The sequence below is a fragment of the Aspergillus homomorphus genome (assembly GCF_003184865.1).
Source record: "Aspergillus homomorphus CBS 101889 unplaced genomic scaffold BO97scaffold_26, whole genome shotgun sequence".
NCBI lineage: Eukaryota > Fungi > Ascomycota > Eurotiomycetes > Eurotiales > Aspergillaceae > Aspergillus > Aspergillus homomorphus.
In genome coordinates, this window is record NW_020291912.1 from 91,273 (window position 1) to 110,989 (window position 19,717).

Consider the following 19,717-nt stretch of genomic DNA (forward strand, 5'->3'; position numbering starts at 1 on the left):
TCTTAACTGCAAGATTGTATGTCGAGCGACATACAAACCAGTAATCAACGTATTGTTGTCCAGTGCGGCCGGGGCGATTGTCCCGAATAGGCCGTCAATAAGTAGCGGCCGATCGTGTGAATAGTAGATCAATTGATGCCTCGGGCTGCCAAGGCGTTCCCCATCTCCGCTGGAACGATCAACTTCCCCCCTGTTTCGAATCTCCCTCACACACTAACACCTTCCGAACTCTTATCTCTCCATTGCAGTCCCTTTTTGTGTTCTCAAAATCTCATAAAATTATTCCCAAGCCCAGGACTCGTCAAAGTCAGCCGAGAATCGCCCACCTCTCGATCGCAACGCATGCCGATCCTCCTCCGCCGATAGCGAGCCTCCGATCTTATCAGCCTCCTAGCTACCCCAGCCATCTGTCCTGTCCTACGTGCCTCCCACCAGCGCATGTGTCGCTCCCAAGCCCGCCAATTCGCAACCTACATTTGTCTCTCCCATAATGGGGACATACGCAGATGATGGCAACCCTGAATTCCCACCCATGAGCCGCTCGCGGACCGCCTCGCAGTCATCCTCTGATTCCGGCCTCTCCGTCGACACGAACTTCCCAGAAGAATCCAAATACACCACCCACACGAACGATCCCTTGCGACTGGATTCAGCCGTCGATGCGAGATATCGAGACGTGGAGGAAGGGGATCCGCAGCCTGATGAGCCATTTCTACCCTCGTCGCAGAAGAAATCGACCGCCTCTGGGCGCCGGACCTCTCGTATAATATGGGCGTTGGTTATACTGTGCGTGGCAGGCTGGCTTGGGGCGCTAACGCTGTTCGTGACCCAGAAGTACTCCAGCGACCTCGCTGTCTCGGAAGCGCTGCAGTCGCATGATTCCAGCCCCTTCTCCGATAGCACAAGCTCGGGGAAGCCTGTCACGCTGGAGCAGGTTCTCAGGGGACAATGGCAGCCCATGTCTCATGCCATCTCTTGGATCGCAGGACCCAATGGTGAAGATGGTCTGTTGGTAGAGCGTGGCGAGGGGGAGGGAAAGGCATATTTGCGTGTTGAGGATATCCGCAATCGCAAGAAGGATGCCCAAAGCCAGGAAAGTAGGGTGCTGATGGAAAAGCCCACTGTGCATGTGGATGGGCGCCAAATCGTCCCCACCATGACATGGCCCAGTCCCAATCTCAAGAAGGTGCTGCTCTTGTCGGACCGCGAGAAGAATTGGAGACATTCCTACACAGGCAACTACTGGGTCTTCGACGTGGAATCTCAAACGGCGCAGGCGCTGGATCCGAGCGAGCCTGACGGACGTGTCCAGCTTGCGGTCTGGTCGCCTGCTTCTGACGCTGTTGTCTTTGCGAGAGGGAACAACCTGTATCTCCGGAACTTGTCGTCGGATAAGGTAGTCCAAATCACCAAGGACGGCGGCGCGGACCTTTTCTACGGTGTCCCTGACTGGGTTTATGAAGAAGAAGTTATCTCAGGCAATAGTGTAACCTGGTGGTCCAGTGGCGGCGAGTTCCTTGCTTTCTTGCGCACCAACGAATCTTCAGTGCCTGAATTCCCCGTCCAGTACCACCTCTCGAGGCCGTCTGGGAAACAACCGCTCCCAGGACTCGAAAACTACCCGGAGGTCAGAGAGATCAAGTATCCTAAGCCCGGCGCCCCCAACCCAATCGTTAACTTGCAGTTCTACGACGTCGAGAGACAACAAGTATTTACGGTGGATATTCCCGACGACTTCGAAGATGACGATCGCATCATTATCGAGGTGGTGTGGGCAGGCGCAGAAAAAGTTCTTGTGCGAACAACCAACAGAGAAAGTGATATTCTCAAGGTCTTCCTGATTGACACGAGAGCTCGCACGGGCAAACTCGTCCGAACTGAAGACGTCGCTGGTATTGACGGCGGCTGGGTTGAGCCATCCCAGTACACCCGATTCATCCCTGCGGATCCAAGCAATGGTCGGCCACACGATGGCTATCTCGATACCGTGATTTACAATGGCTACGACCATCTCGCATACTTCGCGCCCCTTGATAACTCTGATCCAGTGATGCTGACCACAGGCGAATGGGAGGTGGTCGAAGCTCCTGCCGCCGTTGATCCCCACCGAGGCGTTGTCTACTTCATTGCCACAAAAGAAGCCCCTACCCAACGCCATCTCTACCAGGTCAACTTTGATGGATCCAACCTCAAGGCTCTCACAGATGTTTCCAAACCAGGCTACTACGATGTTTCCTTCTCCCAAGGTACCGGGTACGCACTTCTCAGCTACAAGGGCCCGTCCATCCCATGGCAAGCGATCGTCAATACCGAGACAGACAAGATTATCCTCGAAGAGACCATTGAAGACAACGCTGGCCTCGCTCGCATGGCTGAAACATATGCGCTCCCAACAGAAATCTATCAGAACGTCACCATTGACGGCTTCACCCTCCAGGTCGTCGAACGTCGCCCTCCTCACTTCAACCCGGCCAAGAAATATCCTGTGCTCTTCTATCTCTACGGTGGACCAGGCTCTCAGACCGTGGATCGCAAGTTCACCGTCGACTTCCAGGCATACATTGCTTCGAGTCTGGGCTACATTGTCGTCACTGTTGATGGCCGAGGCACGGGCTACATTGGCCGCAAAGCACGATGCATTGTCCGTGGCAACATCGGCTACTACGAAGCTCACGATCAGATTGCTACGGCCAAAATCTGGGCTCAGAAAACCTATGTCGATGCAACCCGAATGGCGATCTGGGGCTGGAGCTACGGCGGATTTATGACCTTGAAGACGCTCGAGCAAGACGCAGGACAGACATTCCAATACGGCATGGCTGTTGCACCGGTGACTGATTGGCGGTTCTACGGTAAGCTTTCCATTCGCGGAGACTAGCAAAAACCCTATCGCTAATGACTGCTTCAACTAGATTCTATATACACTGAACGCTACATGCACACCCCCGAACACAACCCCACAGGATATGACAACTCCTCGATCTCCGATATGTCTGCACTTCAGGAAACTGTGCGATTCCTAGTTATGCACGGTTCCTCTGATGACAACGTCCACCTCCAGAACACCCTTGTCCTGGTGGATAAATTGGACTTGGCCAGTGTTGAGAACTACGATCTGCATGTCTACCCGGATTCGGATCACAACATTGCGTTCCACAATGCGCATACCATGGTTTATGAGCGTAAGTTAACCTGCCACAGCAGCTTGGTTGTCTTGTTCTCTGAGATAGGGCTAACCCGTCGACTAGGTCTTTCGAGCTGGCTCATCAATGCATTCAATGACGAATGGCATCGTATCGACCATCCGGTTCCGGATGAGTCGATGTGGGGAAGGGTCAGGCGCTCGTTGCCCATTTTGGCACATTAACCTAGATTTTCGATGTCGCTGTTTGGATGGGCGTTCGCTTCATGGGAGATATCCTAAATTTTCGTTGCTTCTTTTTGTATATACCTATTGGGATATGGTTTTCATTCAAGCTTCTGTTACAATGCACTTCTCGACTTCATCTCGATCTTCTCGTTGAATCCGTCATCGTTGATCAAGCAGAGAAGAAGCAAGTCCACCGTCAGCGCCGGGCCTTCTGCGCTCTAGCGAGATTACCGCCACGCGCCCACCGCAAAGCAAGCGGGACGAGACGGGGCCTCGCGACAGGTTGACGAAAGGCATGCCAAGCGTGACAGGTGACGATCCTCCAAGAGCACCAAACCGAGAGCAGGGATCCCGCTCCCGTCCTGAGTCACGATAGTCGGATTAAAGTGCTGGCCCTGACCGCTGGGATTGGAGGAATCGTCATGCAAGGACCCTCGCGCGCCGCTGCATGTCGCCTATCATTGCCGGGACCATTGTCACTGGCGTCGGTGTCAACTAGTCGCGATCTTTCTATATGTCGAGATTTGCAATCCACCCGGATGAATTATCCCAACCTATCGTGAGGTTTGGCGTAGAGTCGAAGGATCCAAGGATGAGGCGGGGAACAATGATGGATCTTGGGACTGTTCGTGGTCAGGGACCGATTTCAGTCAGTCGCTTGTTGGAAAGACCCTGTCTGGAGAGTGTCCGTGACGTGACTGCCTCAGGCCAGGCTTGTTCCCAGATTCTGTAATAGGAAAGAATGCATGGCGCAGTATCAACTAGGCAAGACGAACTCTTCCTCCCTCCAGTCTCTTTCCTTCTATCACGACATAGCATCAGTCTACGTGCTACGACTCTCTCTCTCTCTCTCTCTCTCTCTCTCTCATTTTCGTTTCCTTCAAAGCAATTGATTTCTTTGTGATTTTAGCCTTCACTATCGTACAATGAGAAAGAAACCCCTTCTCCCTCCCGTCATCGATACTTCTGCAGTCGCCTGCCAGAGAACCTTTACTGCTAGAGAGCACCCAGTCGCCCTCAATCGATATCGTATGCCATCTGGATCAACCTATGAGGCCCTGTCACTTCCCCAATTTCCAATAACGAAAAATGAACCCAGAAGAGAGAGAGGGATGATAATCCCCTAGATCGATGCGCCGTGATTTCTTCCTTCTCGCAGGAAGTGGGTGCTCTCTCTCTCCTCTCTATTATTCCCGGACCCGGAAAGGTAGAACGAAAAGAAATTATTTTGCCTCCTGGAATGTTACCACAATGGGGTTTTTTTTTCCTTGAGAGTCGCTAATGGTCATCTATTAGTGGTGAACTCGTTCTAAAAGATTTGGGGGATGTCCTCACTTGGTTGTATCAGCCAACAGCGGTGCCGCAGATGTGGCAGTTCTTGCCGGGAATCACCCAGACTTCTTTTCCCTGCGCGGCGCAGGTTGGGCAACGCGCTCCTGGCATCTGTTGAGTGATAGTGCTGTTAGAGAGTTGATTCGTTCACCAGTGGTTTTCGCAGGGGAAAACACTTACGGGCATTGTGAAGAGTCGGTAAGTTTGATTTTGTGGAAGGTGTTTGGGGTCTCAGAGGTCGATTAAAAGACACTGGGCTTGTTGGTTTTCAATTGCTTTGGGGGTTGTTCTTCGGGAAAGGAATCGAAAATGGGCAAGGTGGAATTGGTCGAGTGTTTGAAGTGTGTGACTTTGCCGAGAATTGCACCGTCTTCCGTTGATGGAATTGACATTCGATGCCAGATACTTTGTCCTTTATATACCTGGGCTTGTTGGCTCTCGACACACTCCTTAGACTGGAGACACTGTGTGTATCCATCGGGAGATCGTCACCATAGCTCAGACCCGTCGACTGGAGACACGACTAGATTGATTTATGCATCCAAGGTACCAATCGACATGGACCCTGGTTATCAAACATGTCATGTCGGCTGCATCGATTATTCGGGTTACTCGGATCTTCCCGTTCATGTCTTGCATCGCTGAACCCCGCCAATGAGAATTTTCATACGGGGGTCGACTCCAGCTGAGAAATTGCGATATGTGATAGATACATGTTCTGCTATCCTCAATGTGACTAGTGATGATGGGAAGCGCCGGGCAAAAGAGAAAAGCCAAATCGAAAAGGTTCCAGGGAAAGGAAAAGACAATGCGCTACCTGTGAAACGCGAAATGGGAACCGTTTATGCAACCAGATAAGTGGGAATTCGGTATTCGGTATGCTCCACTCGGATTTACAGATGTGACTGGTGCAGATACATTAACAACCATCCCAAAATATCTATACATAGCTATCGGATTCAAGCGGCGCCGGGTGTTGCGACTCAGAATGAGCCCTAAGTTTGACCGCCTATAACTGACAGTGTGTATAGGTCACTTTCATCTAATTTGGTGTTCGGTCCTAGCGAAGTCTCTAGCCTAGAGACTTGGCGCCGGTTGCGATGCATCGCTAACATGACAGCGCAGCTGCTTTGTACTCCATATCCGGTCCTACACAACAAGAGCGAATCGGGACGCATATCATCTTCCTTTAATGGTTGATTAAGCCGCAGCCCCTCCGCAATGGCCACACTTTCTCGCTACGCAAATCCAGATGATCTTGACTCGGTGCTAAAGTTGGCGCAGAACCAGAGGTCGGGGCCTGAAACCCTCTTCAAGCTGGGTCGGATTATCGAGCCTGTCAGGTAAGACTGGGGTTTGCGACGCCGGGCCCACAATTGAGGGCCTAGCTTCGCTAACTGCGCCAAACCCAGAGAATGCCGAGTGGTATGAACTTTGGTGCTTCAGATTGAGTTATCTCCATCATGGGTAGCGCAATTGACAAGTGACGTTAGCAGAGCGAGCTATTCTCTGTTTGCTACTTCGTACTCATTGTCTTTGTCGTCATCCAGTCGCTGCGATTTGTGACTACATCCAGAAAGAACTAATCGACACGATCGCGGGTACATGGGCCAATGATCGAAACGGATCAGCTGCAGTTTGACAACCAACCTGTTGGGTCAAGAAGATCCCCTTGGTGTTTCTCAACTGTACAGTAGACTGCTTGTTGTATTTTGATGCCCCCGGGCACTGCAAATGTAGAACCTGAGCGCCCCTCCTTTGTTGTTGCGGTCTCAACGTTCGCCTATCCTTTCCTTTGTTCGGCGTCCCCACCTGGGATAATATTTATTTTCTCCATTCCTTGTCATCTGAGATTTCAGTCCTATTCTGGCTTCAACTGCAACTACTCTTAAGAGGCATATGAGTAGGGAGCCAAAGGGAGACCGATCCTATGCCATGTCTTGCATCCCCACCGACTGTGCTTCGCTGGTGGAGCGTTGACATATGGAAGTGAACCTTATCGCAACTTTCTTGCACCCACAGCGGGTTTTCATCGGTCTATCCCTCAGATCTCAATCACAAAAGAAGCGCGACCGGTGCTACGAAACCCAGGTGATACCACTTATCTGGGGCAGTGCTTGTGGTGCAATCGGATACATAAACTGTGGAGCCGCTACTATTCGTTTGTTTGGTCCAAGTTCAATCCTCTCCGAGTGCCCCATCGGATGACAGGAGATCGTCGATCGAGAGGTTGTTTGTGCCTCAATCCGGTTTATTGCGAACGGCCGAAAGACCGTTCACAAAAAGCGACAAAGATTTAATTCCGGGGGGCGAGTGATTTGCTCGAATTGGCCGGCATTGAGACTAGCTGAATTGTCTGTCACACCAAGTCGGCAAATCCGCCAACATTCCAGCACCGAAGCGGCATTTCTGATATTCGTCAAATATGACCTGTCACTTTTATGCTTCCTCTCCCCACCTCCCCGCTCCTTCCTCTCCGGTCAAAGACTGACAGCAGCTTGCTTTTCTCAACAACTCTCTCTCCACTATTGCCACAATCGGGTTTACCCCTCCTCACCAATTTTCTTTGTCGAGGTCTCACAAACTCCTCTTTCTTTTTTCTCTTTCGCTTCCCTCGTAATTCTATCTTGCACGCAAAGTTTCATAATATCCTGCCCCTCCCTTCTTCCATTTCATCCGCAGAAAGAGAGGGGAATGAACCCAACTGCCCCTGGCTTTTCAGATCCCATCCGTCCGCCTATTCTCAAATAATCTCAATCATTTCATCCCCGATAGAAACAGTATGCACTTAGTAGCGCAGAAGCAACAAGAGATAGATAGATGCAACCAATCCGAGCCTGCACCCACACCGGAAGAGGGGCGCCACACCGCAATTCTAAACAATGAAAGACAGACCCGGACACCGCAGCTGTACTTTGGTGCCTTGGTGCCTATACCCGTACGGTTCTGAAGAGTGGCCGCCCCTGCAAACCCCCCTCCCCCCCTGATCCTTCCCTCATTCCTTCGAATCGTAATTGAGCCCCGGAAGCGATGGGGCTTTGTGGGCTTCCTTTGTGAGATCGAAGAACGGGATGGACGTCGCATCTTGCATATGTCTGCGAGCGCTTGGCGTTCCTTTCCTACATGCATGTTTACTTACATCATGAGGAGTCTTCTATTTAACTACTTCAGTACTTACATTATACCCAATCCACCCCCGGTCCTGCGGGAGAAGAAAAGATATCGCATGCATGATACATAGGTGCCACTTTGTTTTTTCTTTGCTCTTTGGTTATCAAGCACCAGGCGCTTCGGACATAGGCTTGCATGTAGTATTTTCTCTCCTGTGGATGAGTTGATGGGCTACAGGTCACTACGTACTGTACTGCCGACTTGCGCCCTCGCACATCGAATTTTTCCTTAGAATATCGTACCATAGACCCTACTAGTAGCTGCTTGACCCCTATAAAGAAAGGTGATTGGCTAGTCTTAAGCATGTGGCTTGTCCGATGACTGGACGTGTGTGTCCAGTGATTGTGTTATTCCTAAGGTACTTCTCGGTGCATCTCGGGGCAAGAAACGCCTCTGGGAGTGGCTGCGGATGTCTAAAGTCTAATTGGCAGGGGCCTGATAAAGTCATATCTACAGCACCCATACGGTATATGCACCCTGAACATTTCTTCGTAGCCCAATGTCACCGCATCTGCGGTTTCTACCAGTGATAGTGGCTTGAAGGGCGATGATCCTAGTCGCAAGCACATAGCTAGTAAAGCAGCACCGATGTAGGGAGTAGCGCTGTTGCACTTGATGAAGGATGCAAGAATCCTGGCATAGTGTGCCCTCGACGCTCCTCTTCTTCCACTTTCTCATGCATCTTCAGCATGCTCATCAGATATCCTGGACGTGATACTTTCTTTGCCCTTCTCTTTGCTGGGCTGGACAGCCTCGCTTACCTGCGAGACAACGACTTGGGATGGGACGACGCCGTGTCTCTTCCTCTGCTTCACGAGCTCTTTAGATGCTTGCACTGCACTCTTTTCCGGGATGGTGAACAAATAGTCAATCTCCTCGAGTGTAAGATTCGCCGTCTCGGGATAGCAGAAGTAGATCAGCGGGACAAACGCCAGATTCGTACACATGAAGATGAGGTAGGCCTTCCACTGCAGGCGATTGATGATGATCGGCGTGATCATGACGACGAAGAAGTTCTTTGCACCAGCAGCAGCATCAATTAGCATTTATTTGGAGACCATATGGGAACAGCCTTGGACAGGAGATGAAACCTACCCAGATCCAGTTGGACGAAATGCCGATAGCCGTCCCCTTCGCGCGCGCATGGAGAGGCAAGATCTCAGGGACATAGCACCATGGGATGCAATTAACCGAGGCCCCAAAGATGAGCATGTAGAGGAAGAAGATTGCCACTGCGGCCGAGGAAGTGGCGTGTTCGTTGGCGTGGCCCTTGAAACTGAGCAGGATGGACACCATCATCATGCAGAGTCCCAGGCCAAAGGAGCCCCAGATCATGGGCGCCCGGCGACCGACCCGGTCAACGAAGAATGTTGGGAATATACTGCCCACGACGAACATTATCTGGACGCAGCCTCCAAGAATCATGGACAGGTTCTTGCTGAGACCGACGTTGCTGTTGAGGACCGTGGGGATGAAGTAGCTGGGCCTCGTTAGCAGAGTTGTTCTGAAGTGATGTACGGGCTGTGCGGACCATACACGACGAGATTAATGCCGCCAACTTGGTTCATGAATTGCATTCCGTAAGCAAGAAGACTGCAATCGGTAAGTATAATGATAATGCAACGTAGTAAGGAGTAGACTAGACTTACACTCGATGGCCCGTTGAGACTCCATCATGTTTGAATATGTTTCTGTGTGATGTTCAGCTGGCTGGTCGTTCCTTTGAGCGGCATAGACAGAAAATACCTCCACTGAAATTCGCCGTGCTGTGTCTCCACGGCAATGGCTTCGAGGATGTCCTCCTGTTCGGCCAAGATTTTCGGGTCATTTTTGGGACGACCGTAGACGTCACTGAGAATCTGCAGACCTTCCTCATGACGACCTTCCTTGTAGCAATATCTGGGAGACTCGGGCAACCCGAAAACGAGAACGACAACCACCTGTTGCGAGTGAGCCCTGGTATCAAACCCTTGAACGTAATCTCATCACTCACAAACGCAAAGATCATCTGGCATGCTATAGGCAGCCTCCAAGCGATATGCCCGCCCACGAAACCCATGCCATAGTCGAAGAAGTAACTAGATGTAGTCAATATGGGAAAGCGCTGCCATGGTCCAGAGCTGCTCACCTAATGACAATCCCAACGCCCACTAGAAGCGGCTCGCTACAGACAAGCCTTCCGCGCTTGCTTGCCTCACAGAGCTCGGCTTGGTACATGGGCACCGTTGACGTCTCAATTCCCGTGCCGATACCTGTGACAAAGCGACCGATCATGAGGTGCGGGACCGAGAACGCAGAGCATTGCAAGATAGCGCCAATCTTTTTGTTGGGGGGGGGAAGTTTAGCCGAGTAAGATCACGTATGGCTCAAAAGTGAATACTTACGATGACCCAGACCATAGCAAACCACATTGCTCGGCGTCTCCCCAGCCAGTCTGCCAGCATGAAGTTGATAATACACCCTGTAAAGCAGCCCAGGTTGTAAATGGAGACAATGATGCCGGTGAGACTGTCATTAGGGTGATTCATCGTGTCGAGGAAATCGTCGTTCTCCACAATCCCGGAGAAGACACCCTGGTCGTAACCTGGAAGAAGCACAAGGGGGATTAAATATCCTATCCGTTCCGGTAGCAAAACACGAGCTGAGCGTACCGAAGAGAATGAAGGCCATCCCGCAAGCTGACCAGATGGCAGCCTGAAGGGCAAAACCTGTCCCAAACATGTTGAGTTTCACCATGTTGTTCTAGTATTGTGTGTTGTGTGTGTGACAGTCCTGCGCAAGGTATCGTGTTCTGGCCTGTCTGAATCATGATAGCAGGTAGTATTATGTAGCCCCCTTGGAAGACGCGCTCTCTATCAGTCATCTGGCAACATGACGGGCACTCGACCTGGAAGACCTGTCGATCCCACCTTATCTCGACAACTTGATATCGTCATTGATGTCCCGTCTTGATTCACAGGAGAGTTGGACGCGAGAAAGCAGGGAAGACGAAAGAGGAAAGAAGGTAACATCCGCGCCAAGTCACGGGATGTCCCAAACGGGGAAGGGGAGCCAAATGTTACCCCGGAGTGCTGCAACAACCCCGCAATAGGACTAAACTCATCCCGCAACACCCATGGGGGATCTGCACTTTGGCTGTCATCCTTGCCCATGATACCACGCGGAGACTCAGTCCCCAGACGAAAGACACGGGACAATTAAGGGGATCTAACGATCTGGGGAAAACGAGGAGTCGCGACAACAATTCCTGCCCCGCTGTCGATCGTGCGCGCTACAGCCGAGGCCCTTCCAAACCGATTGTCTACCAAGGAAAGAACCTCTTCCACGTCGCATGGCAGCTCTCCCAGCCCGAAAGCCATCTGATCTCTTGTTGCATCCATCATCAAATCGTTTAGCGTGATTTGTATGAGAGAAAAATCAAGGAAGCTTGGACAAGCGAGTCATGTCGTTCGCCGAGCCTGCCCCGAAGCGGCAGCGACTTGAGGCTCAACAGAAGGAACCCCAGCCCCCAGATGCAGAGACCCCGGGCTCCTTGAATCCTCGCAGTCTCTATAGTACATGCAACCTAGACGATACCAATCTTCACAGTTCCCCGAATACAAGTGGCGAGTGCGGCTCGTTCCAGTCACCGGCGGCTGGGAGCTGGACGCAAGATGGCTTCTCCCAGGATCCCGACTTTCTAGCGTCCCAGGAAGAGTTGCGATGTTTTCTTTTCTCCCTTGCAAACTCCGCTGTCCCGACTCGCGCGTCTAGTCCGGACACGGCCGGAAGAGGGGATCAACTGCTCAAAGTCCTGACGAATGACGGTGGGGACTCATGGCGCTCCCCATTATCTGATGGCGAACATATCCAGTACCTTAAAAATTATGTCACAGAAGTGGCGCCGTGGGTATGTGAGACCATATTGACAAAGCGTACTATGCTCAGGAGTCAGACAGGCTGACGATGCCTTCTATTCATCTTCAGCTCGACATGTTTGACTCACAATGCACCTTCCGCCATCAGATACCTGCTCTCGCTCAGGAATTCCCGGCTCTTTTTTATGCCATACTTGCACTTTCGGCAAGGCAGTTCGAGCGTAAGAATGGCGTCCGAAATTGGTTCGATAGTCTTGAATTGTACCAGGAGGCCATCCGACGATTGGATCCACTTCTTCAGGTCAGGGATTCAAAGGTTGTCGCTGCTTGCGTGCTCCTTTGCTGCTTGGAAATGATGTCAGCTCGAGCGCAAGATTGGCGCCGTCATTTGGAGGGCTGTGCCGCGCTATTTGATGCGTTTGGTATCCACGGTTTCAGCCAGGGAGTTTTACAGGCGGTGTTTTGGTGTTATGCAAGAATGGGTAAGTCCTGTGCCTCTCGCAGCTGTAATCGCGCAAAAGGAATCCGCTGGCCTCTGTTGGGCAGCATACTAATACCCTGGGTTAGATCTTTGTGGTGCACTTATCTCTGACGGAACACAAACTACACTTCTACATCCTTCTAAATGGCTGCCGCCAGGCTGTCAAGAGAAATATGCATATCGGTTGTTCCAGAATGTCACATCTCCAGACATGCACGCGAACTACGCAGTCTATCTGTGTGTGAAAGCAACGCACCTTCTTTCGGATCGCACCAGGTTCGTCGAACTGGGTGAAGAGAATGGGTGTTCTACAGAAGAATTCCAGTCCCGTTGGTTGCTCCTCTGGGATGAACTCCAGTGCTGGCTGTCGGAGCGGCCGAGTGAATTGCTCCCGGTCCAGACCGTCAATCGTAGACCATTCCCCCACATTTTGTTCGTCCACTGGGCCGCAATATCGTCGAATCAGTTGTACCACACGGCATGTATATTGCTGTTGAAGGTCCTGCCGAAGGGTGTCCGGCTTCCGCGGTCACCGGCCCTTTTTCCACTATGGCATGCACGTCGCATCTGCGGTATTTCTCTGGCCAACCCGCATCAAGGATGCCTGAACAATTCAATCCAACCGCTGTGGATTGCGGGACAGCTCTTCAGTCACACATCAGAACACAGAGAGATCATCAACCTGATACGTAGTATCGAGACGGAGACTGGCTGGGGCACGTGTTGGCGGATCCGTGATCTGGAAACCGCTTGGGGTTACCGATGAGCATTTTGTGACGAGCTGCTCGTGGTACATCACGCCGAGGACACTGCCAGGCGAGCAACTCAAACACCGTCAAGAAAAGCCCAATCCTGCTGAAGGTGACTCAAGTATCGACCTATATGCCAACCAGTGATGGAGTGGATGCGCTCGAAGCCCTGCAGGATAGCCTTTTGCTGGGATTCGTGCGTCATAGTCCGCGCGGAAACGAGGAAGGAGGCGACCAAACAAGGATCCCAACAATCGCGGCCGTCATTGTTCAGTGCAATACCACAGATACGCTGAGAATGCCAGAGAGGCGATAGAAATCGAGCCTGTGAGTTGAGAAGCGCAGTACGTGGCTTGCATTGAAGCAACAAGAGCACAGCGGTGTGGTACAGCTGATTACAGTATGCGCCCACCCCATTCGCAAAGACTACTAAAGGAAATCCGCTCCCTGGGTTGGAGAGGTCATTGATACCCTCCAGCTCTACCAACGGCCGAAACTCCTGGGGCCGCGACTTGTACCATCGGTCGAGTTCATCAGACACTTGAAGCCAGCTGTCCAGAAGTTGATGGCAATCTGGGAAATGACGTGGGCTGGGTTGTTCATGGCATACCATCAATGCCTTCCCACAGAGCCAAAGAAGGACACGAGCATAAAGTGAGACTCTTTCATGCGTGTCGTGGGTCCTTGAGAGCAGTTCCAGATTTGGCACGGGACCGGAGGGAAGTGGGATCTGCAGACCCGTATCGTTCGCGAGCGCTACACTCAAGTCTGTATGAAATTAGGAAAGACCCGCATTTCCCCCGGACGCAACACGGTCGGCCTACCTAGTCTGAGAAACATCCAATAAACAGATGACTCAATGTCCAAAAGCAACGCATGTTCTATCAAAGGCTCCAACGAGCCAAGGTTGTAGTTCTGCAAGGTTTTCCAACCGTGAGAAAGGTCGGACACTAAGAATCGTAGCCTCTCCAGAACTGACAGAAGTGTCAATTCCTTGAAATCCGAAGCAAGACCGGATTCGAGCTGTAGGCGTTGTGGTAAGGCCTTATCCAGGGTGACCGCATGTGCTTGTGGATAATCGCGGTGAATCATACAAGCCTCCGATAGTGTTAACAAAGCCGACAAGATCTGCTCCGAGCGTGTTGCCATTTGCGTAGCTACGATCCCAAAGGGGTGTTTCAGGTCGCATATATCCATCTGGTATTTGAGAGAAATTGTTGGTCAGATACTGTTTTGGTTGTCATCGAGAGAAGTAGTAGGTAGATGGCTTACCCAGGGAGCGACAAAGTACCGATAGTGGCGCAGAAGGTCCAATGTTCGCTCCTCACTGGTGGTAGTAGACAACGGCGACGCCCCAACCACACCCCCCGAGAACTTCGATTGTCGTCTCAGAGCCCTCCCATCATCTGCCGGCCCCGCCGTAGTGATCATCATCAAAGGCAAAGCGTCTGCGATCGGAGCAGATGGTGTCTCGAGGCATGAGATGTCCGGGGCAAGCGCGTGCTGAAGGTCTTGGGTGATCAAGCCCGACCCCAGCGCGAGAAGGCCCTGCACGGCAGAGGTGTCGCGGTCACTGAAGGCCCCGTGGCTATCGAGCGAGGCCCCTCCGTTCAGGGAACCATCTGGACCGCCATGGCTAGAACCATCATGATCTCCAAGCTCTGCGCTCTCAGACCCGGCATTTCCACCCGTGACGGAATGGTCCTCGCCTCCCGCCTCATCCTCAGCTCGATCCTTAGCGGAATCAACTAGCCGGATAATGGGCGAGGACGACTTTAGTCCGGCTTCCCCATCCTCTTCCCCTTCCACAACATTGGCATCGGTGCCACTCAAAGTCAATGGATCTTCTTCAATGAACTAGATAGCAACCCACCCAAGCGCAAATCAGCGACACGCATATCAAAGGACATCCCAGCACACAAATGTAGACCCAGAATGTAAAAGAGAAGAAAGAAGGGAAGACAGAGGCGGAAAACTCCAAAGGCAAACCCACCCTCAGATTCTGAAACCTCCTCTTCGACCTCGGCGCGCGCACCTCCTTCGCAGGCACCGTGTACGTATTCTTCGACAAGAAAGTGACTTGCATCCCATAGCTGCAGACGAAGTTCTTGTCGACGCAGTTCTGGCAGCGTGGTTTGCCTTCATCGCCTGTTTTCCAGGAGCAGGATGCCAGTTAAAAATCGTTTGAGCCTTCCCTTCTGTTGGACAGGTTTGCAAAGGCTAAGAGGGTAGTTTATAGTTTGGGATAGGTGTGGTAACCGTGGGGAAGGATTCAAAGGGAGAGGTGGAGGAAACTCACATTTCCGACGTCGGGTGCGACAGCGTAAACATCCTGTCCTGCATCTCGTAAATTTAGGCGTCGTTCTGGTTGAATCGGCCATGTAGGCGGGTTCTGTGAGGGACTCGGTTTGTTCTTTGCAGGGTATCAGTTTGTATGATGGCTGGCGGTAGTGGTGAGGTTCCACCGATCTGGGAGAGAGGAAGACAGAGAAAGAATAAGGTAGCAATAAGATGGGGAGGTGAATTCAGTAGGCGTAAGCGCGGGGTAAAAACAAATCTTGGGGAGAGGAGCGCGCTTCGAGTTGCCATTTTGGGAGGCATTTTACCCCAGCTTTTCGGTTAAGTCCCGGGGGGGGCCGCTCGTTCGCTCGGTCGGTCACCACGTCATATGGTTGTGTGTGGTTTAAGGCACCCTTTCATGGTTTGATTTATATTCAATGTATTTTGATATGATCTCCATTCGAAATTTGTGCCATTGATGCCATGTCTTGGAAGTAAATAGCACAGGAGCCCAACTGGCAGCTCTGAGAATTCCGGCGAAATGCAATACTGCACTAAGAATCTAGGACAAGACGCGAGCGAGGACTAAGCTCGATGAGAATTCATTAAGAAGCCATCTTTTTCTTTTCGATAGCCCGGAGATATATGAATCAATAGTCTCATGGCTAATTCATGGCCTGCAGGCCCTTGCGTGTGCACCGCTTTCTACTCCACAGCCTAGGGATAATTCCTGTTCAAATCTCCGAACCTGACGCAAATTGAACTGCATATCCACAGTTCAACTCATGGTCTTGGTGATCCGAACCAACAGAACACCACCAGTATCCGCTCCTGAGCGATCGTATATATGAATGAGTCGGTAGCCCTCTTGGAGTCGGTTCAAACGTATGCACGCCCATCCGGCAAGCGAATCACGGAAGAATTCGTCATCCTTGATTTTGAACCTATCCATAATCAGTGCCTACATTCTTAAAGATAAGATCCAAAGAGCACAAACCTGACATAGCTAAGATCCTCAACTACGTTTGGGATCGGGGGAAACTCGATCTTCTGGCCCTCAAAATCTGGATTCGACCCCGTGGCACTCTTGGTGGCTCGCTTGTAGCCGGCCTTCTCGGAGTCGGATTCGTCATCGCTCGCTGAATCCCCGGAGTCGTCTTCGGGGGTGTCGAGATGAAGGATACACGACACATAGGGATGGAATTTCTTCTCGTTCGTCTGTCCTGGCGGCAGGGGCAGATCTTGGCCGGCAATGAACTCAATAGAAAGGTCGAGCTGTCGGCGCTGGACGATGACGGAGTCTGCATCGGTGCTCCGATAGCCCGGAGGCTTGAGAACCCACCCAGGCTCGCCTGCAAACATCCCCGAGTTGAGCATCATTCCCTTGTCGAGATTTTGCCAGTTCAGGGCCACCATTTGGGCGCCACGCCGCCAGAAGAATCCAGGGTCCATATTTGAGGAGCCCAGCCGTAGGCCTTTCGGATAGACACGCATGAAGTAGTGGCGGTTATGCTCGAATAACGCATTCGGGTCTTTCACATGGGCCTCGCGTACTGCATTCTCCGAGAGCGAGAATACATGGCTCGGTACCTTGGCCTCTGTAGTGGTCCAAGTCAGTGATCGACTCTAACTAACCAATGTGATCAGCTTGGATATACCTGGCTGCGTGAAGTCCTTGAAGTGGAACCCTTTGGTGAAGACGGCCAGCTTGCTCAGAGCATGAACGATTTTGGACGTTTTATGAGGCGCTGGAGCAGGAACTTCGGGTGTCTCATGAGCTGTGCTTGCGGGTGTCGACAGGTCGCCTTTCTGTTTCAAAGTTTGGACATGTTTCAGATACACTTTCTTCTCCTCTTCCTCCGGATCTTCGTTCTTGTCCTCGCCCGTTGGCGCGACATATTTCACCTTGATGAGGATCTTCCTCTTCAGGTCCGCCAGGGGAGGCGGCATCCTGGTCGCTTCGATCTCGGGCGTTACTTCGATCAGCATACCTTTCCACGCCTCCTCCATGATCTCCACCATCGTGTGCTGCTGCTCGTGACAAGCATGCACCTCGAGGCTCACGATGACCGGCAGGTCGCTGGTCACGAACGCGCTATCACGGATTGCATAGCACACATCTCGGAAACTGGCCTCTTTGGTCAGGGTATGACCGTGAAGCACCCGGGGCTCTGGACGCGCCGGGACCTGGGGTGTTTCTTCGGGTGTCTTTACGGTCTCCGGGCGCTTACTCCCAGAAAGCGATCGACGGTGACCCAGGTAACCCTCCAATTTTCCCATCTCCTCGGAAATGGCATGGAGACGTGGGTGGCTCTCGGTCGCTTTCCTGAGCCTCTCCATCTTTGATTTGCGACGGCGGGGCATCTGGGGTCTAGTGGCTTCTTCGTCAGAGCTCGAGTCGCTACTGCTGCTGCTGCTACTGCTACTGGTCTCCTCGTCCTGCGAGCTTTCGGAGCTGCTTTTTCCGTCCCAGATGTCGATCTCGACACATCTTCCTCCGCGAAGCAATACCTAGCATAGATCAGCCGCCTGATTAGTCCACTTTGTCCTACGTCATATGCCTAAGAGAAACGGCAGCAGTCAAGAAGCAACCTACATTGGTATAAGCACTGGCATCCGAATCACTATAGAGCTGGTTCCCCGTCAAGTACGTATTATGACTCGAGGAGATATAGTAGTCCGTTATTGGGGCGGAGAGATCGGGCGAGCCGGCCGGCTTCATCGCAGAGGCTGCCGGACTAGCCATGTAGGCGTAAAACTCAGCTGGCGATGTGAGCGGATTCGCGCTGCCCACCTTGCCGGCCGCATCTTGAACAAAAGCCTCATGTTGAATATCCCTCAGGAAATCCGGCTGGGATAGCGAAGTCAACGACGAGTAGATCTTATCGAGGTATGTGAGAACTGGGGGTGAGAAGCTGGAGGAAGTTCCCGCTTTGGTAGCACACTTGGATGAGTCCAAAGTGACATTGCTGGTCTGTCTCGTGACCTCCTCCATATCTGTTTCGCGATTTCGTCGTCTCAGCTTAGATTGTAGCCTGGTCCACACCGACTGGGTTTGAAGTTTGCGGGCCGTGGTTGACGGTGGGTGGGGGATCTACTGTAAGCAGCTCCGATCGGAATGCACCAAAAATAACCCACCGTATGTGAAATGCGGGGGAGGTACAGGAGAAGTGACGGATGGACGATTGAAGACAAACCCAGCAGAAGGGGATGATGACTGGAATAAAGCTGGCTGGTGGAAGAAGGTTCCGATGCTGTCTTTTTGGCTTGTTCGCGTGAGTTTTTTGTTTCTCCACTCCGCGTGGGGACGGCCTGTTGTTTCAACCTTTTGTTGACTTGGCTTTGTGAGACCACGGATTGTGTTTTCCCCTAGTAAATGATCTGATTATGAGTATGGTGAATGACTGATCATCGTGATGTCTCGCTTGGTCTCTCCAAGTAGCAGCAGCATTACAGCAGCAACAGCGAGACGAAGTACACTCGAGATCGATCAGGCATCTGGAGCGCTGTAAGGCTGCCTGGCCAGAGAGTAATACGGGAGTGAGTGCGGGGCATCGCATCGGAGGACTGACTGCCCAAGACACTGTCTGTCTATCTGCAGCGACAAGAAAGAATTTTTTCTTCTTTTCTTCTCTCCTGATTCTTTTTTCGACATTTCCTGCAGCGATCATGCCAGCAAGAATCTACCGCTGGTGAAGGTGAAGTAGCGGTGAAGAAACGAAGTGGTTCCGGCCGGTTGGTCGCAGATCAGATCAGATCAGATCGCAAAAGAATTCTGTTCCCACAAGAACATTGCCATCACCATCATCATCATTAACATCATCACTCATTCATCACTGATCACAAAAAGGGTACAGAAAAGACCTCTCTGTCCCAACTCTATTCACCAATAACATACTCACACCCCTCCTCCCCAACCCACACCTCATGCAGTTTCCCGGCTGGAACGTCCAACCTCGCGCCCACGCCAAACGTCTCCTTCTTGACCTCTCCGCCGTGAATCCCAGCGTTATCCTCGGGATATGTGATGGTCAGACTGCCCTGAAGGATCAGATGTGTCGTCAACCCGGAATGCGAATGCGGTGGGTAGTGCGCATGACTGTTGACTCCAATCAGTTGAATCCAGAGCATTTTCTTTTGCGAAGGTGAGAGAACAGAGGGGTATAGATATTGTAGATATAGATAGCTCTATCATAAGGTAGTTAGACGTACCTCCCATCCGACCAGGTGAACACATGGCCGAATCCCCAGTCCCGAACCATGCGCTCGCATTCTTTGCGGCTGCCGATGGGGTAGGTTTCGGTTTCGGATCCGGGAGTGGCCATTTTCGTAGTCGATTTTCTTGAATCCCTATACTTGTCTCTGATCTTCGAAGGAGGTTTTCTGATTCGGATGGAGCTTGTGTACTGGGAGGGTTGATTCTTCGACTTCTTCTGAATGGGGCGGGGAATATGACGTGTTGCGTCATCACGTGTTG

The 19,717-nt window shown here is 51.8% G+C and overlaps 6 protein-coding genes across 6 annotated transcripts; 2 read left to right on the forward strand and 4 right to left on the reverse strand.

Annotated features, from left to right (window-relative positions):
- Positions 1-203: 203 nt before the first annotated feature.
- On the forward strand, positions 204-3,785 carry dapB (dipeptidyl aminopeptidase dapB). Its single transcript, XM_025692836.1, has 3 exons — positions 204-2,852; positions 2,913-3,182; positions 3,249-3,785. The coding sequence occupies exons 1-3, from the start codon at positions 491-493 to the stop codon at positions 3,365-3,367; spliced, it is 2,751 nt and encodes a 916-aa protein (XP_025549975.1). The 5' UTR covers positions 204-490; the 3' UTR covers positions 3,368-3,785.
- Positions 3,786-8,349: 4,564 nt separating this feature from the next.
- BO97DRAFT_393282 (putative MFS sugar transporter) lies at positions 8,350-10,824 on the reverse strand. Its single transcript, XM_025693916.1, has 10 exons — positions 10,783-10,824; positions 10,525-10,708; positions 10,258-10,457; positions 10,002-10,192; positions 9,867-9,951; positions 9,620-9,813; positions 9,523-9,564; positions 9,410-9,466; positions 8,969-9,353; positions 8,350-8,889 (listed from the first exon to the last, which is right to left on the reverse strand). The coding sequence occupies exons 2-10, from the start codon at positions 10,607-10,609 to the stop codon at positions 8,548-8,550; spliced, it is 1,581 nt and encodes a 526-aa protein (XP_025549976.1). The 5' UTR covers positions 10,610-10,708; positions 10,783-10,824; the 3' UTR covers positions 8,350-8,547.
- Positions 10,825-11,315: 491 nt separating this feature from the next.
- On the forward strand, positions 11,316-12,977 carry BO97DRAFT_348479 (uncharacterized protein; the record flags this gene model as incomplete). The annotated part of the gene is made up of 3 exons (XM_025691887.1): positions 11,316-11,762; positions 11,840-12,212; positions 12,298-12,977. 3 exons carry the CDS (start codon positions 11,316-11,318, stop codon positions 12,975-12,977), a joined length of 1,500 nt encoding a protein of 499 aa, XP_025549977.1.
- Positions 12,978-13,036: 59 nt separating this feature from the next.
- Positions 13,037-15,341, reverse strand: BO97DRAFT_415613 (Zn(II)2Cys6 transcription factor domain-containing protein; the record flags this gene model as incomplete). The annotated part of the gene is made up of 5 exons (XM_025696401.1): positions 13,037-13,728; positions 13,785-14,157; positions 14,233-14,817; positions 14,954-15,108; positions 15,260-15,341. 5 exons carry the CDS (start codon positions 15,339-15,341, stop codon positions 13,037-13,039), a joined length of 1,887 nt encoding a protein of 628 aa, XP_025549978.1.
- A 677-nt stretch (positions 15,342-16,018) lies between these two features.
- On the reverse strand, positions 16,019-18,235 carry BO97DRAFT_348493 (putative phosphoinositide-specific phospholipase C; the record flags this gene model as incomplete). The annotated part of the gene is made up of 4 exons (XM_025691888.1): positions 16,019-16,184; positions 16,238-16,838; positions 16,899-17,751; positions 17,837-18,235. 4 exons carry the CDS (start codon positions 18,233-18,235, stop codon positions 16,019-16,021), a joined length of 2,019 nt encoding a protein of 672 aa, XP_025549979.1.
- Positions 18,236-19,119: 884 nt separating this feature from the next.
- BO97DRAFT_348464 (uncharacterized protein) lies at positions 19,120-19,565 on the reverse strand (the record flags this gene model as incomplete). The annotated part of the gene is made up of 2 exons (XM_025691886.1): positions 19,120-19,339; positions 19,453-19,565. 2 exons carry the CDS (start codon positions 19,563-19,565, stop codon positions 19,120-19,122), a joined length of 333 nt encoding a protein of 110 aa, XP_025549980.1.
- Positions 19,566-19,717: the final 152 nt, after the last annotated feature.